This window comes from Microtus oregoni, unplaced genomic scaffold (genome assembly GCF_018167655.1).
Source record: "Microtus oregoni isolate MIOR12 unplaced genomic scaffold, Mior012 000025F_ref0000491, whole genome shotgun sequence".
Classification (NCBI taxonomy): Eukaryota; Metazoa; Chordata; class Mammalia; order Rodentia; family Cricetidae; genus Microtus; species Microtus oregoni.
This window is the reverse complement of record NW_024543084.1, coordinates 18601822-18629356: the sequence shown is the minus strand read 5'-3', so window position 1 is coordinate 18629356 and position 27535 is coordinate 18601822. Positions and strand designations below refer to the sequence as shown.

General features: G+C 44.6%; 1 protein-coding gene and 1 non-coding gene across 11 annotated transcripts in view; both read right to left on the bottom strand.

The window, feature by feature from the left end:
• Mapkap1 (MAPK associated protein 1) overlaps positions 1-27535 on the bottom strand; it is a 254905-nt gene that overhangs the window by 20766 nt on the left and 206604 nt on the right. For all 10 annotated transcript variants that reach the window (XM_041674614.1, XM_041674611.1, XM_041674617.1 and 7 more), the window contains 2 exons: positions 21249-21389; positions 4730-4867 (listed from right to left, as the gene is read on the bottom strand). In XM_041674614.1, the coding sequence (XP_041530548.1) occupies positions 4730-4867; positions 21249-21389 (279 nt within the window). The remainder of the gene's footprint in view (positions 1-4729; positions 4868-21248; positions 21390-27535) is intronic.
• On the bottom strand, positions 14784-14909 carry LOC121463202. Its single transcript, XR_005976419.1, has one exon. It is a non-coding gene; the product is annotated as a U6atac minor spliceosomal RNA (small nuclear RNA).

Here is a 27535-nt window from a genome sequence, read left to right as displayed (position 1 = left end):
GCCATTAAGGCCGCTCAAGATCACAACAAAGCTAATCTTTTCCATTTAAGCTAAATCAATGTGGACAAATCATTATTCAGTAGCTTTAATTTAATTAGTAAATTAAATACACTACTTTACAGATCTTGTCAAGTACTTATGAAAAGAAAGATTCATGTAAATGAGAGGTCACCAATAAGCCCAGCTGGCTCAGCTCCTGATCTTAGCTGAATCCTCTCTCTAGTACCCAGTGGTTCTACTTACTAGAGTTATTGCCAAAGCTCCTAACCCCAGAGAGTTCTTATTTTGGGTCCAAACAGTTTTGGACAAAAAAGCAAAGCAAAGCAGAACACCTTCCACCAATATAACCACAGCACTGGCAGAATCAGATTTTCTTTAAATTATACTATTGCAAGAAACATAATCAGGTTACCTCTATTCTGCTGCTTCCTTAAGACTGAGTATTATCTCTACTTAACTGAAACACAGAGCGTTTTTCAGCTATAAAGATGACAGCTACTTTATTAAGGTTTAAATCTGATTTCCTAATGATGAGCAGCTTCCTAAAGACCCTGAACCTGAACAAGATCCTGGAGTGATGGAGTTTGGAAGCCTGACACACAGCCCACGAGTATCCTGTGTCACAGAAGGTCTCTGGCTTTGTTCAGTACCAGGACGGAAGGGAGGTCTTTTTAAGAAGCTGACCATCCATAGCTCATGTCTAACCTGGATCTAGTAAGAGACAATAAAATTCTTTTCCTTTTCTTTCTTTCTTTTCTTTTTTTATTTTTTTTTTAAGACATTTGTTGGAACCCTTCAAAATAGCACCAGAAACCCTAAGGAGAGGCAAGCCAGACTGATAACACAGTGATTATTTAAATAATAAAGGCAGGGCTTTTTCCTTCCCTAAATCAAGAGAAAACTCATTCTTAATTTCTCAGGGCTCTCACACGGATTTTCTGAATTCTTCCGAGTCTGTATTTATCCATGCAGGTTTTTTTAGGCTTGTATCTATTTAGTCATTAAGTTCCAGGTCCTTAAACACTCACAGGGACAGAATGATAAATCTCTCTGAACGCTGGCCTAAGAGGGAGAAGCAGGGTGCAGGAGCACACAGAGCTGCTGCTGGGAGCCTGGCTGCACTGTTTCCAGTCTGTAATTCTGCCTTTCCCCATGCAAACGCTCAGCCCCTTTGCCAAGTCAGCTCTTCACACATTTTCGGATGTGGCATCAATTAAACCTGAGCTGTGCTGCTCGTGACGGCCAGACGAACGGTGTGACAGCGGCTTTCTCCACAGACCCTGCAAGATGGTCCTAGTCGAAGGGTTTAAAACATTTCTTTTCTGTTCAAAATTCTGACAAACATGTCTCAAGTAACAACGGGGACAGCTTCATTATCCTCCCCACACTTAACGCCTTTTTGTGAAGCAGGCTGCTTAATAACACGTCTGCTCTGTTTTCACAACTAAATTATTCCAGTTGGTCACACGTTCCAGTCTCTGGGAAGACACTTGTGTTATAAGAGATAAAAACATGAAAAAGAGAATATATTGCAGAAATCAAAAACCTTATCTACTTCTAGACTGTTTCTCTTTGCCATAATTCATTCAAGAGGCCCTAAGAATAATTTTTGATGTAAACTCAGCAACAAACATACATCACTATGCTGATAAAAATCACAGGCTAAACTTATGAAATATAGTGACTTTCATTTCTTTAGTGCTGCTAAAATAACTTTTTTCTAAGGTTCAACAGACATAAAAGATAAAAAGGGTTACCATTAATCCTTTAGGCAAAAAAAAAAAAAAAAAAAAAAGCAAGAAAGAGAAAGCAGCAGCCCCATAGATTAACGCTGCCGTCTGCTGAGGCTATGAGGAGGAGCTTTTTAGATTCAGCCACTGAATTAATTTAGTGAAGATACTGGAAATCATAAAAACACACAATGTTGATCTGATTCATTTACTAACATTCTTGTGTGGGAACAATTTTTGATTCCTCAATCCTGGTTCATTCAGTTCAGTTTCAAGCTGACCAATATTCACTGTAGACAGCTACAGGGATTGCTGGGCCAATGAGTTCCATGGGGACTTAGGAAAGGAAGTGGGGTGGGGGCTGGGGGGGCGACTCTAAAGAGATAATGCAGCACACTGCATTTGTCCAGACGTCTAAACAAATTTCTTGGGCATTGGGCCTAGCACTTGGGAGGCAGAGGCAGGTAGATCTCAGTGAGTTTGAGGCCAGCCCGGTCTGCAAAGCCAGGACTGTTACACAGAGAAACCTTGTCTCACCCCCCCCCAAACAAAAACAACAACAACAACACAAACAAACAAACCAAAAAACCAACCCCCCCCACCCCAAACAAAACAAAACAAAACAAAACAAAACAAAACAAAATCCTGGGGCAATGAATGAAAATGAGTGGAATAAATGGGGGACGGTGGCAATGACCCTAGGTTAGCAGTAGGGTCAGGGTGGAAGGTTCCAGATAGTCACAAGAGCAGAAGAACACAAGTTATTGTGTTACTGTATCTTACAGCCTGAGTTCTACACGGGAAATTCTGGTCTGAGTGGTCAGTGGCTTTCAACATCAGTAAAGGATGTGCTGAGGAGTCATAGCTTTATTTTGCAAGTCTATAAATTTAAAATCTTTTGCTTTAAAAAAAGATTATATTTGTGTGTGTCTGTGTACATGTGTGTGTGGATGCCAGAAGAAGGTGTCAAATGTCCTCCAATATTACTCGTTGCCTATTACTTTAAGGTGAGGTCTCTCTGAGCATGGGGCTCATTTTTTTCTAAGCTGGGCTGGAAGCCACCAAGTCCCAGCAATCCTCTTTGGCTCCTTCCCCAACTGAAGCAAGGGTTACAGGCATGCATGGAATCAAATGTCTTCTCTTCACTTGTGAAAGTCCTAAGTTTGGAGTTCTCAAACACTACCCCACTGCCCACAGGTCCCCACTGCCCACAGGTCCCCACTGCCCACAGGTCCCTGTGTCACCTTTGAGTGCAGAGACCAAGGCTTGAAAAGCATTGCTACAGAGGACTGAGCATTGAGACAGGGATACTTCCGACTCCCAAAAGCTATTTAGCTGGTTTGCACACTGGGACATGTGTGAGAGAGGAAGGACCCCAGAAAAACTGTCCCCAGTGAAAAGACGGCCCTGCCTGCTCTGACCTTTTTTTTTTTTTTTTTTTTTTTTTTTTGGTTTTGACCTTAAGTGAAGATGAGGCCCATGAACACTATCTCCTGCCTGAGACCTTCCCTCCTCTCCTACTGGCTGGGCATGTGACATTCACACCTTTCCAGAGCCTGGGTTACAGCTCTTCTAGGCACAGCAAGTGTCTGTGAACGAGAGGGAGCCCAAGTCTGGTTCTCGTTCCTCCCACAACTCTCCACTCCAGGTTAGGTCTCTAGGCAACATGCAGGCAACCATTTGCCGTTTCTGAGACAAGTTATAAAATGTCTCTCTTCAAAGTACCCTCACTGCTGAGGAAGGAAGATTCCAGGACAAAGACATTTATTTTGGGGTCACCAAGATGGGGTAGATGGAATTAGGGCTTACTCATGGCAGAGGGGTCTAGCAGCCTTTTAGGCTCCAGAAGAAGCAAGCACTTTTCTCATGGGCCTCTTTTGGCAAGTGCCCTGCAGTCAGAGCCTCACTGGGGTGACAGTAGATGGCAGGGGCAAAAGAGGACAATAATCTCTCTCTCTCTCTCTACCTATTATGCTTTTCTTTCCTGCCAAACTGGAGGCTGAGCTGAAAGCCTTTTCATAGCTGAATTTGACAATGAAATTAAACACTGGCCATGGGGAAGGGGCATGAAGCTTTGCTCAACATGGGAAGAGGTGCCCTTTCAGTCATGATGACTCTGGAAAGGAGCCTCATTATAAACAGTTCCTGGCCTTGGCCTTTCCTAGTTTTTCTTCTGAGCATATAATTCCTCATAACACTTGTCCTCAAATTCAGACACGGGAACATAGGTCCCCAAATTAGATGCTCAGTAAGGACCTCTAGTTACCAAGCCAGAGCTACTGAGGTGAGCTCCAGCTGACAGGAAATGCTGAGATGCAGCAGTCTGAGAATCCTGTTTGCCAGTCTTCCCTAGGCACGTAAAAAGTTTTGGCTGCTTGCTTTCACTCTGAACTGTGTCCTTTTTGTTCCATGCTAGGGCTGGATTCCTAAAAAATGTTTAAGTGATTAATCTAAATACCACAATCAATTACTTAACTTCAAAACTATAACATGCCCAAATGGTATCTGCTTGGATGGTTTAGTGGAAGAACGCAAGCCCAGTAGTAACTTCTTCGGTAGGACCAGGCAGACGTTTAGTTATGAGCTAGAGGTCACTGACATTCCAGCATGATGGATGCCTAAATCTAGCCTCTGGATATCCAACTTCCACTGGTATGGCACAGAAGGCTGACTGGTCAAGTTCCCCCAATGGAAAGGGACAGGAACACAAAGTAAATCGAGGACTCTCCTGAGTGCAAATTCCCAGTAGGAACCTGCCTGGTGACCTAGCCCCCCAGAGCACGGTGCCTCAAGGGTCTCTGTTGACAGCAAGATGGAGCAAGATGGGGCTCACATCAGGCTCTAGGTACCATAATACAATCCTGTTTGATTAAAAGAAATTTCTGGTAATGAATTAAACGAGCTCAAGGAAAAAAGGACATGGTGGCCATATATTCTCACAGCACAGGCGCCCAGGGAGGAGGGGTGAGAAAAGGAGACATAAATAAAGGACTACTCACTGGGGCTCTTTTCCTCCGCAAGGTCACAGGCACAGAGCAGGTCAGAATCGATTGAGATGGGCTTCTGTTTAATCCAAAACTTAGTGCTGGCTTTCTGATTCGTAACAGGGTCTATCTCTACTTTGTCTCCAGAGATACCTGTAAGGTCAAGGAATGGGGACAAAAAAAAAGCCATGAAGTGAGGAAGGTGGCAGCGACTTCAGCGTAACAATTATGAGCTCTTAGGGCTAGAGAGATTGATTCTCCCTACAGGCAGGGCTTCTAAACAGGATCTGAGACGCTTCCAGTGTGGCTGCTGGGGTAAGCGAGAAGGATGCGGAAAGCTGCTTGGGGACATGCTTTTTCTCTAAAACAAGAGAGACACATATCGCTAACACCACTACAGTTATACTGTGACAACATAAACTACAACAGAGGGCCATGTAAAGATAAGACAGTTCTAATCTATTATTACCCTAAGTAATAGATTATGTTACTGATATAGAGTTTCTGATCTAGAAAAATTTTACATTAAAAATAGAAGGGAGGGGGCAGAACTTTCCTCTGTGACACAAATAATTTCTCCAGTAACATTTAAGGGAAGCCACAGGGGGAGCAAAAGGTCTTTACACAAAACCTCTGAATTCAAATCTCAAAGCCTGCCTTTCAGGTGGGGGTGGTCCTCTCCTCTCTGTTGAGGGAGAGGCTGCAGCATTTTCTCTGCTAGACAATGACCAGGAACAAATGAGGTGCAGGGGTCCATTGGAGGTGCCCTCTGGGTATTTCTGAGATGACATGGTCTGTCTAACACACCGAATCTAGTCTAGAAGTCTTCTTTTGCTGAAAGGAGAAATCTGTTCATGGAGTGAGATGTAAACCTTTCGTGTGTGTTCTGGAGTGAGCCCCACAGGGAGTCTTAAAAGTAATTAATTTTTAGGTGGTCATAATTTAAGGCCAGGGTCAAAGTGGGGAAAAAAAAAGTCAAGATTAACAACAACAACAACAACAAAAAAACCCTGAAAAATCAGTTGTACATATATAAAAAGACAAGCAGGGCTTTTGAGAAAGATTATCTCAAAAGAGGATAAAACCCCACCCAAACCCAGCTAAGTTAATACCCCCACCCCCAATGAAAACACAGACACACACGACACCATAGCCTGGCAGCAAATTTAAATGTAAAAAAGAAATGAAAATAAATACAATCTCCATTTTTGGATTTTGCTCCCCCACCCCAAGTCCATTGTAATGTTTTGTTGAGTAGATTTATTCCAAAACCAGTTAGACAAAGGAAGAAGGTGGGTTCCGAGGAGATGTGCGGGGATGGCTGTTAGCCCTGTCATCTTTGGTAGAGCCCAGCAATTATTTTTATTTATTTATTTTATTTTATTAACCCAATGCTGGGTTTGCACTGGACATATTTCAATTAGGCATAAGTGTCCTAAGTCCAACTGACTCTGGATCTCAGGTATGGAGGATTTCAGAAGCTGAGAAGCTATCAGGAGCCCAATTTGATTACATTTCACTTGAAATAGATTATGACTATTCCATGACACTCCAGCCTCCAGTTTGGTCATCAATTGCTAAGGATCTGGACATCTCTATAGTTATCCGAAAGGAGACAAGTACTTAAGCCACGGCAGTGGTAAGGAGGTGAGTGTTCACTGTGCACACTGTGACAATGGGGTGTGTGATCATGTGAGTGTACGCTGTGAAAACGGGGTGAGTGTTCAGAGAGAGCACACTGTGGCAATGGGGTGTGCGTTCATGTGAGCAGGGTTTTCCCTCCTTATCTGCTTCTTATTTTGACATTTATAACAGTCAAAACGAACAAAGCAAAATAAATGTGCATATCTCTATGTGGAAATAAACCCTGCCCCACATTCCTCTTTTAGAAAGGAAAAAAATCACCACCAGACAAAGATGGTTAAAATTTTGTTCTAAGGCCACGCAACTCCTGAAGCCGCAGTCAGTCAATACTGTTAATGTACCTTGTTAATTTGATAGGATTTGTCAGGTAACTCCACTGGAAAATTATATAAAACTGTTCCAGATGAAAAGATGATAGTGACATGAATTAAAGTGATAGAACAATAGTGGAATATAAACCAGAAATGACACCCAAAGTGGCTGTTGATTTATTGCCATACTGAGTTTGGTTCTGGGCTCCCATGTATATTAGTGCTACAAATCTGGGTCCATTTAGCAGAGGGATGCTCATACATACATCACCAGCTCCTGCTCCAAGCCAAGGTCACTCCCCATTGCATCAATCTTTTCAACAGAGCCTACTTCACAAAGCGGGACTCCTGTAACCATCTCAGATGTAACAGACTGCTCATCCTCTTTCATCTTTCTTTTATCATGTAAAGTACACTTTTAACTTCCATTATTTTTATCTGCAAATTGTTAGCGCATAGTTCATCCATTACCTGCTGTATCTGCGCATCAGTTGCCTACACTCCACTTGGCCACAGAACCCTTTCCCAATGACACCCTTTCCTGAGGTTACTGCCACTGGTGCAGTTTGTGGAAGGGAACCCCAAGACTGCAGCTTGGGGATGGAGATATGGGAGGTGAATGCAAAAGGCTCAAGATGGGCAGACAGGTGGAGCATCATTTAAACAATTGGTGTGCTCCACAAGAGCAGCATGCACATGAGAGTTTCCTGAATTGAATCACATTTTCCCACTGACTTGGTTCCAGTGATACTCTGTCTTCATTCTGGATTGATCTGTAATTGGCAGGGGCTCCCAACACTTCGGTTTTAAGTTTCCGTGCCCTGCAGGCTTTCAGTCAGGTAGTTAATGATCTGTAAAACTCTTGCCTGCCTCGAGGAGTCACTATTTAAAGGAACCTGTAGGAGAATCTTTCCTGAAGGGAAAAACCCTTTGTGCATTAAATAACCTCACAATGGGGAATTGTGACTCTTTATGCTTCTTAAAGCTGAGTGAAGCCCCACAGACTTGGCTGTTCCTACTGGACAAGTGCAAGCAGGCTGAAAGGGCCTGTGGCAGTCTAAGGAGGGCCCTACCTCGCTGAGCACATCTAAGTCTGGAGGCAAATGGAGACCTCTGGGAGCCCAAGCATTTTTTATTTTATAAATTTCTTTTTTGGTTGGAAGGCTGGAGGCTTGCTGCAGGGAAGCTAGTTAGAAGGTTTACTCCAGGCTGTGGATAAAGATGCTAGAGCTAGGATGCAGTATGTGGGGGCTATGGGACCTAGGCTGGTGGGACTCTGATCAGGGAAGTCAATCAGTGCATCTGGACCCACTTGCCACTGCAGCCTTTGAAGTGTGCAAAGGAGGAGGCGGGGCCAGAGCAGCAGGGCTTCCTTGAGACTGCAGAGCCCAAAGAAGACTGCTGCTGCCACGTTCTCAGTGGCTCACCATCCTAAGGCTACAGTCCAGGCCTCTGGCAAAGGTTTGACCCCGGCAGGCTCCAGGAATCATGTGGAACAGTGTCCCTAGGCCCAGCAGGCATGCCACTGTCACACACATCATTCATGACATATCCACAGCAGATTAACACACTGAGCGCTAAGTGTCCACCAGGTGCTTTCAAGGCCCTAGAGTCTCTGTGTACTCCAGCAGCCCCATGAAGTGGCCTCTCTGCTCATTCTATTTTATAGATAAGGAAATAGAAACACAGAAAGGCTAAGAACCTGTCAAGATCACACAACTCACAAGTGGCCTGGGATCTGAAGTCAGAAGACTTGTGTCAGAGACCATCCTCTCAGGCACTACACTGGTCAGTAGAAACTGTGCTGGCTTCTATATTGTGATATTTACTGAGGGACCGGGGTCTTTGATGACGTCAGAGAGCTTGGAAGTAGGAAAGTTCAAATCCAGAACTGTCTGGTTCCCAGATGGCGCTCATGGGCTATTGAGATTTGAGTCAAGAAGACACAGAGAAAAACTCTGCCCAAGCAGTCTTGCAGCCCTCCCTTCTCTACTTTCACCAGGGTATACGAAAATGTTCAGATGTCAAACAAATGCCCAGTTTCTACTGACCAGTGTAGTGCCCATATTTGGCAAGCCAGCACAACATCTAATCACTGTTCTTTCTTCTGACTTTTGTGCTCATGCACACTGTGTCTTCCTTCCCTTCCTTTCTCCCTCCCTCCCCTTCTCTCTCTCTGGTTTTTCTTTTTTCTTTTTATTTATTTATTATGTATACAGTATTTATTCTGTCTGCTTATATGCCTGCAGGCCAGAAGAGGTCACCAGACTCCATTACAGATGGTTGTGAGCCACCATATGGTTGCTGGGAATTGAACTCAGGACCTTTGGAAGAGCAGGCAATGCTCTTAACCACTGAGCCATCTCTCCAGCCCTCTCTCTGGTTTTTTAAGACAGGGTTTCTCTGTGTGTCCTGGCTGTCCTTGAACTCACAGATAACAGTCTGCTTCCGCCTCTTGAGTGCTGGGATTAAAGGCATGTGTCACCACTACCCAGTTTGTGCATGCTTTTCATATGTAAAGTTTTTGTGTGACATCTCTGGGACACGCAGAGGGACTCATTAAGATGTCATTTTTAACACATAATCTCAATCAATTCAAATTATAAACATATGAAGAAAGAAGGGACGTGGACCTTCATTAAATACACATTTCTTCAAACTGAATAGTTACATTAAGGAGTAACACACCCATGATGAAATACAGCATAACTAAGGAAAATCAGGCCAGAAGAGAAGTGTGACTTAAAAAGTTCTTATGTCACACTACTGATGGAGGAAGGTCATTGCTTAAAAAAATAAAGAAACTGCTTGGCTGGCCCTCATAGGTTAAAACATAGGTGGGAGGAGTAAACAGAACAGAATGCTGGGTGGAAGAGGAAGTGAGCTCAGACTCGACAGCTCTCCTCTCGGGGGTAGATGCCTCTGAGAGATGCCATGCCCCGCTCCCAGGCAGACACACGCGACGAAGCTCCGACCCAGGATGGACGTAGGCTAGAATCTTCCCGGTAAGACCGGTGCTCACAGATTATTAGAGATGGGTTGATCGGGATATCAGAATTAGCCAGTAAGGGCTAGAGCTAAAGGGCCAAGCAGTGTTTAAATGAATACAATTTGTGTGTTGTTATTTCGGGGCATAAGCTAGCAGGCGGCTGGGGTGCTGGGGACGCAGCCCCGCCGCTCATATTACTACAACACTACCAAATGAAATAGGAAAGAAAAAATATTTATATAGGGTTAGCAAAGTGCTCAGTGGTAGAGTACTTGCCTGACATGCACAAGGGCCTGGACTCCCTCCCCAGAACGGTGTGTGTGTGTTTCCAGAAAAGATCTCAAAGGCTCCATTCTAAACACTGAGTTAATTCTGGTTAGCAGGAGATTCTGTTCTTTACCAGTGCTGAAGTATGTACCCAACAATATGTATGTTTTTTAATTTTTAATGTTATGTGTATGGGCATTTTGCCCACATGTATGTCTATGAACTTGCAGACATGTGTGACTGGTGCCTGCAGAGGTCAGAAGAGGGCCCTGGATCCCCTGGAGCTGGAGTTACAGGCAGTTGTTAGCAGATATGTGGATATTGGGAATTGAATGGGGGTACTCTGGAAGAGCAGCCGATGCTTTTAATTCTGAGTCATCTCTCTAGTCCCCAAAAGTATTTTCATCTATCCATCCATCCATCTATTCATCCATCCATCCACCTACCCACCCACCTACCCACCTACCTACCCACCCACCTACCCACCTACCTACCCACCTACCTACCCACCCACCTACCCACCTACCTACCTACCTACCTACCTACTTTGTGGTGCTGGAAACGGAATTCAGATCTCAGGCTTGCTACTTGGGAAAACACTTTTATTGTTGAGTTATGTCCCTGTATTTTAACAAAATAATCACTGTTTTAAAATTTTAAAGTTAACTTTTCCCCCTACCATTTCCATTTCACAATTTGTTTTTCGTCCCCAACATGTCTGTAGTGACGACTGTGAGGTGACCCTAAAGTGGAGAACAATTCCACCCACAAGCTCTCCTGTACCCAAGGGGCTGAGGTGCTGGGAAGGCTCCTCTGGACTCTGCCACATGCAGCCTCCTGCCACTGTCACAAAGGTGTCCAGAGCTTTCGCAGTCTCAGTCATGGCAGGTAAAGAGGGAGAGCACAGGGCTGGCCTGGAGTGGCCAGGGTCAGCCCTTCCCTCACAAGTGTGGGAGGCCATTTGTCTTCTTTACCAGCTCTCCTCCCCTACTCACTTATCCGTCGCCATCCATCATGACCTTTTCATGCTCCTACACTGACAGCTTCCAGATACAGTGAGTCAAACTTCACTGGAAGCAAACTATCACGCCAACTGTCAAAGGCAGAAAACATGGCCTGATTGCTGTCCTACATCAACGCCAGCATATAAATCCTTCCTTAACAAGACAGCTCAAAATAAACAAAGCACAACTCTAATGCAGCTACAACTCTCCAGGGAAACAGTTTGTCCAAGGAGTTATTACGAGGGGACCCACATCTGTTCTAACTAACCAAAATATTTCCATAAAAGGAAATTAGCACTGTATATCATCATCCAGAGGACCCCCTTTGGGAAGCCCCTACTCCAGGTCCTTCTGTGTATATCGGGTCATCGAGCACCTCTATCTCTGAAGGCAGCAGGAGCCTGGTTACATTTAAGGCTACATTTAAAGGCAGCAGTGCTAAGTGGTTAGGGCCAGGAACTCTGAAAGTCCTAAGTTCAAGCTTTAGCACTGCTCCTTTAAGCTTTGAGCCTGGGCAAACTGGGAAAGGATGCACAAGATGCTGACTCACATCCTTGGTGCTTGTGAGAACTATATGAGTTACTTTCTATTGTCTGATAAAGACCATGACTAAAAGCAATTTAGGGAGGAAAGGGTTTATCTATCTGGCTTACTGTCTCAACCACAGTCATCATTGTAGGAAGCCAAATCAAGAACCCAAATGGGAGGAACCTGGAGGCAGAAACTGAAGCAGAGACCATGGAGGAATGCTGCTTACTAGCCTGCTCCTTCTGGCTTGCTCACTTGCTTTCTTATACAACGTTGGACCACTTGCCTAGGGATGACATCTCCCATAGTGGGCTGGGACATCTCACATCAATTATCAAGAAAATGCCCTCCCCACCACAGACTTGCCTACAGACCAATCTTATAGAGGTGTTTTCTCAACTGGGGTTCCTTCTTCCCAAATGACTCTATCTAACCATCACAAGTCACCAGAGCTATAGGCTACAGCTATGTTTAATAGTGTCAGGAGCTGGGCATGGGCTGGGACTAGGTGGTCAGGGAGCCAAGGAAGGATGCGATCAAGTATGTGCCTGGCTCTAGGCCTGGGTACCTGGGACCTGCTTTGTGTTAGTCTTGAAAGCACAAAAATGTAGAATGCCTGTCCAGCCAGGCAGTTCAACCTGTCTATCACTGTGGATCCTTCCAATAACCTCCAGCACCACGCTTTGTGGCACAAACCTTCCTGTAACCTCGAAGACTTCCATTCGGAGTTGGAAGAAATTTCTCTGACCTGGAGGGTTACGACACTCATGTTAGGGAACGGCCACCTGCGAGGTATCCAGGTTATTCATTTAGACCAGGATTTTGGGGAGTATATTCCATACTCTTATTATCTTGAATAAAGAAACTTCTTTTTCCATGATCCTGAGATTCCCCTTTTATAAATGGGGTAACAAAAGTGTCAACTCCTTGGATGTCAGGGGGATGGAGCAGTATAGCAATTCAAATGCTCATCTTGCATTGCTGTAGGAAATTCAAGTCATAGTTCTTAAAGATGAACCCAGACTCAGAGGGGGAGAGCCAGTTTCCTTTAATTGTGTGACACCTGGTATATCAACAACACCCCAGGGCAGGATCTATGTCCTGGAGGAGTTGGCCAACACAAACTGGACTCAAGGGGCTTTTATAAAAGAGAGAAACAGAGAGAGCGAGAGTGAGAGAGAGAGCGCACGCTCATGGGAGAGCAAACATGAAGCGAAGCTAGTGGGAAAGATCTGGAAGGATTTGAGGGAAGGAGTGAATATGATCAAAATACACTGTGTGTATGTAATATATAATATATATAAAATAAAAAATTAATAGCAAAAACAGATGAACCCAAGAAAGGTAAAAAGTTAGCAAACTGCAAAACTGAGATCAAGACCGTACCAGAAAGCAGTTTCCATTGTCTCTGAGGAAACACACTGTAACAGACACACTTAAAATGCCTCTAGGGAAAAGAGGCATTATTTTGGTAACACGGCAGCATTCACCACTCCATACTCAGTGGATATTCTGAGTTGCTGGTTATTGGCTTATACAGGAGTGGGGTTTATGCATCAATTTCTTATGACTTTGAATCTGAGACTACAAAGCCCACTGTTGTCAAATCCTGGAGCAGTTTTTGATCCAGTTCCACAAGCTTCTTGTCTTTAGGTTATACAGAGCCGGGGAGCACAGAAAAGCCCTCTGGGAGTGCCAATGAACAACTCTTGACCAGAGTGGATTTTGCTGAATATATGTGGCAATCGATAGCATTACAGAGCAGTCAGAGAAGTCTTTGAGACTTGTCTGAATTTACACACAGGATCAGACACACAGGCTGTTTGGGTTTAATGAGACCTCAGAGATCACCCTATCTGGGGTTTTTATTCTCCACAGAAAGTCACCAAAGCTCAGAGCTAGGGACATGACTTGTTTGATGTCATCCTATAATGACAGAGCTGCAACCATAATTCATTTCTCCATACTACCAGGCCAGGGCTTAACAGACAAGCACTCCTGCCACACATGGGTGGACTACATCACAGTATAAAAAGCACCCTTAAACAATATGCTAGGCACTCAAAACAGGAGCAAATCATGTGGAGACACAAGTCAGTGTAGCCTGAAGAGCACTGCTTCCTTGGAACTAGGAGGGTATTGGCTGCAGGCTCACTGGCTCTACTTAAGGAGCTCATCATCTCAAAGCATTGGGGCACCTCAGTCAAAAGCTGACAGCTCCAGTGTGTGGTAACACACCTGGTGACAGGTAAGTGCCCAACTAGACTGTTGACCTGGTCCCAGCCAGCACAACAGCATTTACCACAGGGCTGGGCACCAGAGAGGACCCTTTCCAGGGGACCTGAGGCTGTGCACGCTCAGCAGTGCTCTCTGTGAGTGGAAGGCACTCCAGCACTGGACACTCTATGGTAAATGAACATCTCAGGAGAGCCCTTGAAGTCTGCTGGGAAGGACTGACCTTTCCCAGTACTGTTTTGCACACTGCCAGAGGGGTGGGGAAAGCTGGTTCTCCCACGGATAGGCCCCTATCCTACTGTAGTTTGAACACCAAGAACAGGGAGTGAATCAAGGGCAGTCTGGGGGTAGGGTAGGGAAAGGAACTCTCTGGAATTCTACTCCAGCTCCTTCTACTGTGATGATTGTGCACAATCTCCATTTTTCCAATGTTCAATTCCTTCTCAGTCACCCAAGGAACTCCAGATTGCTGGATAGGAATTCTCCAAAGGGAGGCTCTGGGAGAGGACTTGGAGAAGATAAGCAGTTGACAAATGCTGACACCTGCTGTCACCAGACACTGTGTTAATAAGCTCTAGTGTAGAGGGTTTCCGGAGGCCACCATCATAGTTCTGACCTGTTTTCGTTAGTTTAAAATTCAACACTGGATTTTGTCTGTCACATTGAAGAGGCCAATCACTGAGCAGCAGAACTGCCACTGTTGAACTAAGTGACCCATGGATGTGGAGTCAGATATGGTAGATGTTCCCCAGTGACCTGGAATAGGGAATGACACCTCTTTAGAATCAGCAAAGGGCCAGAAACAGGGAGGCTCAGTTACTTCTTGAGCACACAAATTCTTTACTTCACAAGTACCTGATTAAAAACCACAGAAAAGCATGTCTTGTTCACACGGCCACCCAGAACTACTAACACCACATGGTCCAAGGAGAAATAAAGACCTGGCTACAGTTGCCTGTTCTCACTGGCTGATCTTGTGTTGCTAACATGCATCTTAAATGTGCCTATTACATGGCTAAAAACATTGAAGTAAAGCTTTCTTTGAGTTCTTGCTTGTGGTTTCTTTCTTTTTTAAATGTAATTTGTTTACTGATAAACAGTGGTTAGATGTCACGACGTAGGTGGCAATGCCTTAACCGTATGCGTGTTGTTAGGCCCAAGGGCCTCTTCCATCCTTGTCAAGGGGAGTGTTAACCTTCTCTTCTTTCATACAACACTTGCTTGTAGCTTCTAACTAGAAAATGAAGTAACAGCTGGGTGGATTAACCCATCTTTTTCGTGATGTGAGAAGGGTCTACAATGACAGATGACAAAGGAGGCAAGTTAGCACAAGTGGCTCAGCTACCACATGACCTGGTCTGAGACTGCTGAGAAAATCAGAATTGAATTCTGTGAGGTTGTACTTTCTAAATATGGCAATTATGATACTTTGAGCACAGTCCATGTCCCCCACCCCCATATACCCTGGGGGGTTATTCTGAGCCAAGGACGGAGTTACAGAGTTACATGGTTAGGGTTATAATTCTGTGTTGTATAGTGAGCAACATTATTATGGCGGTATCTTGGCCTACTGCCTTGTTTCACCTTAATTTCTGTGTAGTCTTTCTCCTTGTGCCACAAAAAATACTTAGGGATAGCGTACTATAAGCTTCCTAGATCACTACTGGCACTCAGTCCCCTTTTGAGGCAGGGTTTCTCTGTGTAGCCCTGGCTGTCCTGAAACTTACTCTGTAGACTAGGCTGGCTTTGAACTCAGAGACTCATCTGCCTCAACCTCCTAAGATTAAGGTATGCACCACCATGCCCGGCTAGCATCTGACCCTTTTTTAATTTCAGTGTCTACAAGTCTACTTGCCCCTACCAGTTCTGGCACGCAGAACCCTGCCCACAGGAGGTTAATGGAAGTGTCTCAGTTTGGCCTAAGTGCAGGCAAGGTCCTGACTTAAGGGCACCTGAATTTTCAGGCTTGCTAGGAGGGGAAGGAGATGAAACATTCTCAGAACGTTTTACAGAAACAGCCACAGTGAGGATCAGGTCTACACAAGAAGTGTGGGAGCTGACACTCTCAGCCACCCCAGAGCCAGGAAGGATCAGAGGGAAAGGTGTTCACAGGGTCTTTCTCTGTGCAAGTCAGGCAGGGGATGGCTGAGGCATCTCTGGTGCTACAGCTGGAGTTCGGTGTTTGGCACTGGGCTTCTGTCCCAGTTCCCTAGAAACCCTACTGTGTATTCTGGTGACTGAATGGGAGGTAAAGCAAGTTAGTAGCTATTAAATAATAGCTACATGTTTCTCGCATGCTGTATTATCTCATCAAATCCTTCAAGCCTTAGTTTTCTCGGTCAGGAAATGGGGCTACGATGCTGATGTACCAAGTAGATTAAATGGGGTAGCAAGGGTGGTCTGTAAGCTGTGAACTGTTACTGAATTTGAGTATCAGCACAGCGAGGGCTTGCATCCAGGGAAGGTCCCTACACTCAGTTTCCTCAGGTAAACTGTGGCTATGTCAGATAACAGTTCTGTGAGTCCAACTATTAATGCACACAGAGTCTGGTTATCAAAGTGCCAGGTACATATTAAACACAAGCTAACTGAGAGCCGCCTCTAACTTACTGATAGTTCACTACAATTGGTCAACATTATCATAGTGTTAGGGCTAGAACCAAGGGCTCATTAACAGGCAAGTGTTCCTCCTTGAGCTGCATTCCTAGTCTGATTTTTTTTTTTGGTTCTTTTGTATTTGTGTGTGTGTGTGTGCGTGCGCGCACGCGTGCTTAGAAACATGTGCATGTGTGTGCATATTCATGTGGAAGCTGGAGGTCAATGCAAGATGCTTTCCTCAATCACTTTCCACCTTTGTTTTTGAACCTGGAGCTCCCCAGTGCAGCTTGACTGGCACAGCAAGCCCCATGCATCCTTCTATCTCTGCCTCCCCAGCACTGTGATTATATACACATACCACTGTAACCTGGCTTTTATATGGGTGCTGGGTATTGAGCTTAGGTCCTCAATGTTTGTGTGCAGGCACTATACAAACTGAGCCATCTCCCATTCACTCTTGCCAATATCTTAAAAGTTAGACTTTTGTCATGGGTTTTATTTACAGACTCCACTAGTGCTTCAGTCATAGATTGGTAGAAAACTGAATTACATTTGAGTCTTACAGGGCAAAGTCTGGTGTCTTTTATCCCCTGGCTTTCTTAGAAGCAAATGGCAGATGGTAACCAGAGTGTGGGCCCCTTCTGCCCCATCAGAAGACAGGCAGCTGCAGCTGCAGGGCAGAGCCCCAGGTTTCCACCTTCTGCTGTGTGGGCCTTTGTACCATGGATTCCAAGTGGATGGTGGCTCTCTGTGGGTAAGCAGGGATGCTGGGCAAATGCTGCAGATAGGCACTCAGCACAGGGCCAGAGGAAATCTCTAATCTGACTGACACAGGATGGATGGGTGGGAAGACTCTCCATCAGTGTCAGGAGTGATCTGAAGCACCTAGCAGGTCAGGTGAACTAAAATAAATTATTTACTGATCTCAGAATGTGAATACTTAAGAAGAGAGTGCTGTCTGATGCCCTGACTGTCGGGAAAGAATTCCTGTTGTTGCAAGTGTGTTTTGAGAGTTGAGGGGTTGTCATGTACTCTGTAAGGTGGGAGACTCAAATGTTAGACACTTGACCTACCTGGGAACAAACTTACTCATTACTCAAGGGCAGTTTATCTGACTGTCACAGAATTTCTTAGGAGTAACCAGTGAAGCTTCTGCTTTTGATGCCAAAGTTTGAGCTTAGCATCTAAGAGAAACAAACATTTTGACAGTTGTTTAGACACACCCCAGAGCCGAGTCTGTCCACCAGAGGGCACCATGTGCGCCACTGCAAGTATCCTGGAGCTGGGATCTCCCCAGCCTTACTTCAGAGAACTCCATTATGGAGAGGGACACGGGCAACACCAGCTTTATCCCTTTTTAGTCTCACAGGTATCTACTGTGGCTACAAGATTCGGAGAGGCATCTCCAAATCTGAGCAACTCAGTTTGGAGCAACTAGGAGAGGTGGCAAAAGGCAACATAGATAAGGACAAGCATCAGAGCTAGGCTAAGCTACTGTTTAGAATCAGCTTCTGTGGGCCAGATACTCCCTCACAACCCTAGAAGGAAAGTTTTTATAACACTGGCTTTATACATGGTAACAACTAAGGTGGAAGAGGGAGGGTGCCACTGCGGTACAGAGGGAGGAACCCAGGGCTGACTACAGAACCCTGCTCCTCCACAACAGACTCGTGTGGTCTTTCTGTCTTGGGATGAATCTCCAGGTCAGAATCAGGTAAATATAAGTTTGTCCTTTTGCCTTTGGAGAAGAATGGGAGGCAGGCCTGGGGTCTGTGGTCATTCCAGGCATTGCTTCTCACACTGCGGACAGAGCAGGGGGCCTCTGGAATATCCTGCTTGACCCTTGCCATGATGGCAGTTAGCAAGGATAGGATTTCCTAGAAAGAAGCCATCAGAAAAAGCAGACCCAGGGGCTGAGGAGGAAGCTCATTTGTTGTCTTCTGTACAAGCATAAATTTGACTCTCTGGAACCCATGTGAAAACTCTAAGTGTGGCAGCGCTGTATTCCTAGTGTTAGGAAGGTGGAAACAAAAGAATTTCTGGACTGCTGGAGACCACAGCCAAGTTGGCAAGCTCCAGATTAAATGAGAGATCCTGTCTCAAAACAGGGTAGAGGAACAGTTGAGGATGGGTTTGCCAGGTGTGGCCATCACAGCCAGCACATCAAATTCAGTAATGGTACCCCGATGCGTATCCTGGGCACCTGGCAGTTCAAGTGCTATCCAGACCCAGTGGAGATGTCTGTCTGTCCTTCCAAAGGCGTTGGTGGTGACCTCTTACAGTCCCCAGCTCTTCCTACAGTTCCTGTGCTGCTCGACAGGTGTGTGGTCGCAGCACTCATTGCTGGGGACTTCATCATGATACAAATGTGGGAGACTGACCTCCTCTCGAGTGTTCCACGTGGGCTAGATGCCTCAAATAACCTCAGGGCCTTCAGATACCAGCCTGTGTGAAAGTTAGAAGAGGATGCAGATCCCCTGGAATTGAATTTAAGATGGCTACAAGCCACAACATGGGTGTGGTCCTCTAGAAAAGCATGAATGATCTTAACCACTGAGCATCTCTCTAGCCTGAAAACAATATATGTATAGTACAAACACAGCAATTCATAACATGTAATAGTCTGCTCAGATCTGAGCTGAGGTGCCCATGTTGTTGGTGTGAGATGGTGTGACACATGAATACTGCAGAGTACAGATGGCATTCATAACCAACATGGCAAACCCCTCAGATTTATTACATCATGGTTTTTGAATCAGATCTTCTGAAATCTCCACATTCAGTTATGCAAACCCATGTGGGTCAGAGTCCACAGTGTAAGGAAGCAGAGCTCTAGGAAAATATAGCTCCTCCAGAAACCACTCATGCCAACAAGGCTGTCTGGAGCATTTGAGGGGAGGCTGTCTTAGGGTTTTATTGCTGTGGAGAGACACAATGACCACAGCAATTATTATAAGGAAACATTTAATTGGGGCTGACTTACATTTCTGAGGTCTACTTCATTATCATCATAGTGGGAAGCATGGTGGCACACCAGCAGACATGGTGCTGGAGAGGTAGCCGAGAGTTCTACATCTGGTTTTGCAGGCAGCAGAAGAGAGTGACACTGGGCCAAAGTTCGAGCATCTGAAACCTCAAAGCCAACCCCCAGTGATACACTTCCTTCAACAAGGCCACACTTTCTAACAGTATCACTTCCTATGGTGCCATTTGCATTCAAAGTACAGGCAGAAGGGGGTGGGGAGACACTGAACTGAGGACCTTGAGCAGGCTGGGAAAATGCTTTCATGCCAGTACTAGACACCTGCCTTCTTCCAGGGCAGCCTTTGCATTTTCTCTCTATGAGAGACATCAGAAACGAACACTCCTAGTTCGTACAGCACTCAGCAATTTTATGTTAAGTTTGTTGTTGAGATACGGTCTTACTATTTAGCTCTGGCTGAGCTCCTGGAACAGGGCAGAACCAAGGCTCAGAAAGACAGGGAACCTGGTTTAAGGTTACACGGCAGCTAGTGAGGGAGCCACAGCCTTAAGCCAGTTGAGGCTTAGCTGCCTATCTCTTAACCACGAAGCTGAACATTCAGTATATGGCAAGTTCCTGTCAACAAAACTAGAAAGGGGCCTGGGAAAATGACTCAGTTGGTAAAATGTGTGTGATAACAGCCTTGACTTCGGATTCCAAGAACTCAAGTAAAAGGCCAGTGGGGTGTCGGAGACAGGACCCTGGGACTTGCTGGTCAACCAGGCTAGCCAAATTGGTGAGCTCAGGGTTAGTCAGAGACGCTGTCTCGAAAGATAAGGTAGAGAGCAACTGAAGGAAGACACCTGAGCTCTACAGGTGGGCAGATCTGCACACACATATACATATTATGATAGAATACTAGCTTTTTGAAGCTAGATTCAAATTAATGACAATATCAGAGATTTTATTATAAGAAATATAAACTTAAGCCGGGCGGTGGTGGTGCACGCCTTTAATCCCAGCACTTGGGAGGCAGAGGCAGGTGAATCTCTGTGAGTTCGAGACCAGCCTGGTCTACAAGAGCTAGTTCCAGGACAGGCTCCAAAGCCACAGAGAAACCCTGTCTCGAAAAGCTTTAAAAAAAAAAAAAGAAATATAAACTTAGCAATGTTAGAATTAGATTCAATCTTTATCCCCTTGTGCAATAGGCAAACAAGGCTCTACAGGAGAGAGATATGGCAGGGTTACAAGTCAACTCCCTTGCTATGTGAGCGTGGTGCCCTCCCAGCTTCTCCTCTCCCCATGCATGAGATCTTTGTTAGTGGGCAGAAGATACGAGCTGGTCAGACCTGGGTTCCACATGACAGTACCACCAGCCTGTGTGAGTTGGTCATGAGGCTATCTCTGCCCTTCATCATCACCTCTGTCAAGTGGGATAGCAAAAACTGCCACCTTCTAGGCAGTAAAGAGTACGAGGGAAGCAGTGAGCAGTGATGCAGACACAGTGGACACCTAGATAATGCAGCCCTGATGATCTAGTAATATCATGTTGACGATTAAGGTAAATTTTCTATTCCTGTTAGGATTAAGTAAAAGCAGAAATCTAGTGCTTAATAAGAACAAATCAAGCTCAGACATTTGTTGAAACCAAGTATTGGATTTTTCTAGTGAGACCCAAATATAACCTCTAAGATCACTGTGAAGCTTCCTAAACATGGAAGCTATGAACTTGGAGAATAAGGACAGGTCTCCTGTAGGATCCCAAGAGGACCAGGACCAGAGGAGTCACGAAACTTCCCACAGGTCCATCAGTTTGCAGATAGTCTCAAGTGAGTTCTCTTTCAAAAAGAAGAAAAGACAGAGCCCTCGGATGGGAAAAGGACATGCTTTAAATTTCATTGTTTAACATTTCCTCAGAAAACAAATTATCTTTACTCATCCAGGTCACATAAAAGTTGCACGCCATTTCTTCCCCTGCATCTCCACACATACTCACCTAACTGCACATCAGTTGTGAACCGTAGTCTGTGGATCATGCTGACTTTGAATGACTTGTAATGGTGGCTGCTAAGCATATCCTGTACTGTAGCGATGTCAATTTGTGAATCCTCCTCAAAAACTCCGTCTGCCCTTGAACCTAGGGAGGAAAAAACAGTTTAACACATAAAGATACATGAGGCTTGGCAAATGGTGTCTGCTTAAAATGCTTTGGGATAAATTAAAATAATACGGGCTATTTAATTTGGAGGAGAAAAGGCTGAGCGATGACTTAATAATGCCATTCCAGTAAACAGAGAATGCTAACGTATTAATCATTCAACAGTTAATTCCACAAACACTGCCTATTCCAAGGCAGGCCCTTGGCTGGGCAGTGGGAGAAAAGAATGGCAGCATCCTGCTCACGCTCTCAGGCAGCGTGGTCTCCATTGCGTTGGTCAAAATCTGGGAGTGTGGTGATTATGGACATCACCCATGCTCCTTGAAGAACCCTGCCCCTTCCAAATCCCTAACCTGTCTGTCTGCTTAGCAGCCCTTGCCATGGTTGAGAGCTTCCCCTGCCTCAGGCAGGGGCCTTTCGCGGGCCTTCGGATTGCTGGGCTGCCTCTATGATCTGGTCACAAGACCTTCTGGTCACTCACACCATGTGACATGACATGGGTCACAAAGCCTGGTGCTCTACAGCGTTCTCTGGATCTCAGGCCCCTTCAGTGAAGTCCTTTCTACAGCCAGCAGTGAAAGCAGGCCGGCTTAAGTGACTGAAGAGTTTTCCAATCTCTTACCAGTCTTCATAATGCCTATCTCAGATCCTCCCAACCGCTGCAGACTGCTCCTAGGTTCGAGGTTCCATCAAGCAAAGGCAAACCAATGCCAGTTCCCAGAGTCTGAAGCGCAGTTGCTGGGTCTTGTTCGTGGCCTACACTACTCCTTCAGATACCTCAGAACAGCCAAAATCTTTCCCTTCCCCAGGCTAGCACAGACTTGACCACTTCCATGAAATCTATTTTAGTGGCTCTGACACACATCTACAATAGCTGGTATATACTGGATCAGAGCTGAGCAGACCTGGTTCAACTCCCATCTCATCTGCTGTATGATCTTAGGTGAGTGACTACCTCTGTGAATTTGTCTTTGACATTCATAGAACATCAAAATTCATGTAAAGAATCTAATATATAAAATGACTAACGGTATCCAGAGGGGCTCAGACTCAGCCTTGTTTTACAAGTGCTTGGTGGCTGCTTTGTCCTAATGTAAGAGTTTCACAAAGGCCAGGGAAGTTTCTTACTTATCTTTATGCTTTCTCCTGAGAACAGCACAGGCAAATGGTGTGCTCACACAAAACTTCTAAATCAATAATGGGCAGTGTGTTACCCGTGTCAGTCATGATGTCAAGTACTTTATTCAGGTTAAACCTCATGACAACATGGAGGGTTCTAGAATTTTCCATCTCAAACCGATGGGAAGTTAAGGCATATCCCAAGGCCACACTAAATAAAGGCAAACCACAGGCAAATGTCCAGAATTCCTTCAGACAGAGTTTGTGGGAGCAAAAGTACTAACTAGCTTTGGGTATCTTCACAGCCTGACAACTCCATGCTTTTCTTTGCCTTCAGGCCGACTTTTTAAATAAGTCTGTTTCTCTTCTTTTACACTGAACTCAGTTCTTAGCAGGTGTATGTTTTGTTTCCAAACACTATGGTCTTTCATATGAAAAATACAGCCCTGTGTTAGGCTGTTCCCATGGGAAGGATGTGACACACCTTGGACACAGTCCTATCTTAGACCATACTGCACATGTCCTCATCCTCCATGCTCAGAGCGCCCTGCTCCCTGTCCTTTCCACTCTCCTTCCTATTCCTTTTCAAAAGCCTGGTCAAATGAGGCTCCAAGAAGGGAGATTTTCCTGACTCCAAGCCCCCAAATCTAGTATGGCTCCTGACACTGCATCTCTATCTTCTATAGGCCAGTGTCCACCAAGTCATCACCTATCTCTGCCTCCAGACTGTAAGCCACAGGAGGGCAGTCACCATGATCGCGTTGTCCTCCTCACTGCTGTGCGAACAAGGCTGGAGCCTAGTGCAAGTGCAGTGTGCGGCAGTGACTTAACCAGTATCTTACTGTAGGACTGAGTGACGCGCCCACGGCAAGAGCCATTTGTGGACTGGTTTCATTCTTTGAAGCACCAGTGATTTGGGACAGATCATGGCCCTCAATGTCTCCTCGGAAATGTGACATCAGAATGAAAACTGGGAGGAAAGTTTAGCATAGTCTTTTACTTTGTCAAAACTACATCTTAATAGAAACATAACTGCCAAAAAGCATTCATTTCTATCTTAGGATTTTTATACATGAAAATTATAAAGAAAGCATTCTTTATTTCTTAAATATGAAAGTCCAATTCAGCCTTTTTTTTTTTTTCCTTACTGAGAACACCACATTAGATAGAGCTTAGCCCTGAGTTCTACAGCTTCTGGAACTGTAACTAATTGCTATTTTCTAAACATTGCAGGTATTTGATTTGGAAAGAGTAATAGCTTATTATGTTAAAATGCCAATTACCAAAATAAAACAACAACAACAAAACCCCATACTTAAGATTTTTACATTTTATGATGTTGGATTAAAACCAAGTTAAAAATTACTACACGTGACATACAATTTTTTACTGAGCAATTTCAATGCCAGCTGCTAATAAAGCATCTTAGCTGTAAATGATAATTCAGATGCTTTTAGATAAAGTGGTGCATAAATACGGCTGAAAATTGATTTAGTTTCTTGCAGAAGCTGCTGAAGAAGGACGCGTTCTGTTTAATACATCAGCTAATGTGTCCTAAAAGCTCAAACAAGTGCCAGTTTTCATGACTAACTTTACTGTGGGAGATTAATGAAAACTTTATATTTTGCTGAAATGTTAATAATGGGCAGATGGATTTTAGTTAGGGTCTTAAGCTATGGAATAACTAGCAAGGCTTATCAATTTCCTTCTATTAATTTTAGGCTTTCATAGCTGGAGCTGGTTCAACACTAATGCTTCACACATTGACCTTCTATTCTCTGCCAGGGTAAATTCACATCCCATTGAGGACTTAGGTTTCCTGATGCTTGAGTGAGTTCTAAGTCATGGCCCCTGTCAGGGGCATGCTGGCTCTTAAGATCAGGAAGGCACAGCATCAAGGGAACAGGGAAGGCGCTGTCCTGCATTCCCTCGTGTTCTGGCTGCTGAAACAGCAGCTCCGAGCCCCACGGACAGTTTTCAGGTGGGCCCAGGAGTGCCACTGAGTGTTGGGTTTATCTGTGTGTACATGTGTCTGTCTCACCCATCCAGCAGTGCAGAGTATGAGAAGTACTGGGAGGAACTTATGACCCAGCTACAGAACACAAAGGAACAGAACCAGTAGACAAGTCTGGTGTATTAACAGCATCTGCAGTAGGCACTTTATCTCAAGTGAGCTACCTGAAGCAAAGCACTGACCAGAAAAATGCAGTGGATTAGTGTGTAAATCTTGCGTGTCTGTACCTTGGAGAAGGTGGAACCCAACCACAGATGCAAGATACTTGGTATTATGTCATTTGCATATGGAAATCATTATTGTACTATCAACTTCACAGTAAAACACTACTTCTGTTCAAGATGACATTTTATGTTCTCAAAGTGAAAAGTAGAGAGAACCAGAATGTCTAAAAAAACAAACACACAAAAACCCTCCCTAAATCATTAATGTAATTGAAACATAACCCTTTAGTATTTTGTTAAATTAGCAATTAAAAAGGTCACAAGCAATTAAATAAGACAAAAGCCACACTGTGTTCATATACATTAAAGCTGAACCAGATCTCCTCATGAGTGACAAGATAAATTATAATGGTGTCTTCAAAGACTTCACAGTACACTCTGTCAAAGTCAGGAGTGTTAATGTCTCTATGTGCTCTGCATTACCATAATGTATTGTGTCAAAACGCTCACGGTGCAGTAACTCAGGGCTGAATGTGACAGCTCACACTCTGGGGTGGGTCTCAGTAGTGACTTGGGCACCAGAGCACAGATGGACTGACAGTAAGGCTCTGGAAGAGTGCACCTAGGAAGGATCTGGGTACAACATAGAATCTTAGAGGAAGCAGACTAATTCCCTGGAAGAAAATCAGGAGGACCACAGAATGGAGTCTGTTCCCTGACTCAGGGGAAGAAAGGCCAAACAGGCTGGGGTGAGAAACACAAAGGGAAGCAGAGGAGGCAATAATGGGACCAAGTCCAAGGTGACCCTAGTTCCTACAGTAAAGAAGAAAGAGTGGGTGCTGTGAAGACAGACCATGGCTATAAAGCCAGATGTACATTAACATCCTAGCTTTCGGCCACTCATTATGGATTTACAACACGTGGGATAGGATCACCAGACACTGGAGTCTGTGTGTTTCTTTGCCATTTTCATTCTTCCCCTCCTCTCAGGCTGTGCTAAAAGCTGTTCCTACATCTATCTGCATGCCCACCCCCTTGACCCCAGGACAAGAAAATGTGGCTAGAACAGTGAATTCAAACTCAGAGATCCCCCAAGTCTAGGTCTGGGCCAGTGGTGGGCACATCTACCTCCAAGCTCCCCTCAGGCCCCAAGGTCCTATACTGTTTTCATAGTAACAGTAAAACATCTTTTGCCTTTTACCCTATTCCCTTACAAGTGCACGTCGTAATAAGGAGTTCTGATTTCACGTTGCAATTAACCTTTAGGAAACTATCACTTGAATTTTGATATAAATGAAAATTAATACCAACGATTATGTGAAAAGGGTACGGAAATTCTCTCCTCTGTTTCAATAATGTATCTGTGTCAAGACAAATTTTCTTCCTATACTACAACCCAAACATATATTGTAACGAACTGAGTACAGAAGCAGATATGAAGACCTAGAATATTCTATTAGCCAGACAGAAATGTGCAAAAACATACAACAGGACTGAGCTCCAGCTCAGGTGGCTAAGCATGTGCAAGGCCCTGGGCACACAAAAACCAGGACGCCCTAGCACTGCATACACCAGGCATGGAAGTACACACCTGTAATCCTAGTAAATGGAGATCAAGATCAATACAAAAAGTTCAGGTCAGTCTGGGCTACAACACATGCTACCTCAGAGCTGGGGGCTGTGGGTGGGATAGGAGTGGGTGGGGAGAAGAGAAAGTATATCAGTGCTACTCTTCTCATTAAAATTTCAAAGAAAATCTGGTTATTTTCTCACAAAAATGTTTATGCTAACTGATCTACTCTTTCTAATGACTTAATAAACACAAATTTCTGTTTCTATTTCTAGAAATAGACAATACATTTTTTGTAGTTGTCAATATATTTTTATTAACCAGGTTGTGCATACACTTATAATGCCAGTATTTAGGGGCCTGGAACAAGAGGATTGAGAGTTACAGGCCAGCCTAAGTCACACTGTTCTCCCTGAAATTATACAGAAAACAAAAGTTCTCAAATCAAGATAATACACAATGACAAACAGTCTCCCTCCTTTTTGGTGCTGGGGATTGAATCCGAGGTCCTGAATGAACTAAACATCTGATCTGATTCCAAGTTTTACCCCCAGTCCCACCTCACTAACTTTAAATTGTATAAAGGGGTTCTAACAGAAAAAGTTTGAGAGCTGCTGACTTTGTGGATGAATATGCCCTTCCTGTCCTTGGTGCCCATTTGGACACCATGATGGGACACAGAGGTGGAGTCAGGCCTGTGTGAACGTGCTGCACCCTGACAGCAAGCTCAGCTGAAAACATCTACACACATATTCCAGAGGAACAGTGTGCTCTCAGTGCTGAGAACCAAGGCTAACTACAATTCCCCACTTCAAAAAGTGTTTCATACACGTGATTTTATAGGCACCGAGGGAAACATTTAGAGGCACATGGCTTTCTTTCAAACAAGTAGGCACTAGTCATTAAGTCAAAGCTCAGATGAACTCATTATATGCTATTGGCATTTTTCCTGTATCCACAGAGCAAGTTACACAGGACTTTCAAGTTCACCCCCTGGCTCAGTGGGTCTCAGACCAAGACTAACAGGCCTAGTCTAGTGTAAGCTAAAGCAACTTCCATTTCCTGTAAAAATCCCTAGAACCCAACCAGAAGGCAAATGTCCTCTGCTACATCCTCACCTTTCAGGTTCTCATGACACAACCCTGACGACCTGTTCGTTCCAACCCACAAACAACACCATAGAGTAGATGTTATTAGGCCAGTGAAGGGACTGAGGACGCAGGGTTCTCGGGTGATGAGAAAGGAGTAGGAATTCTGA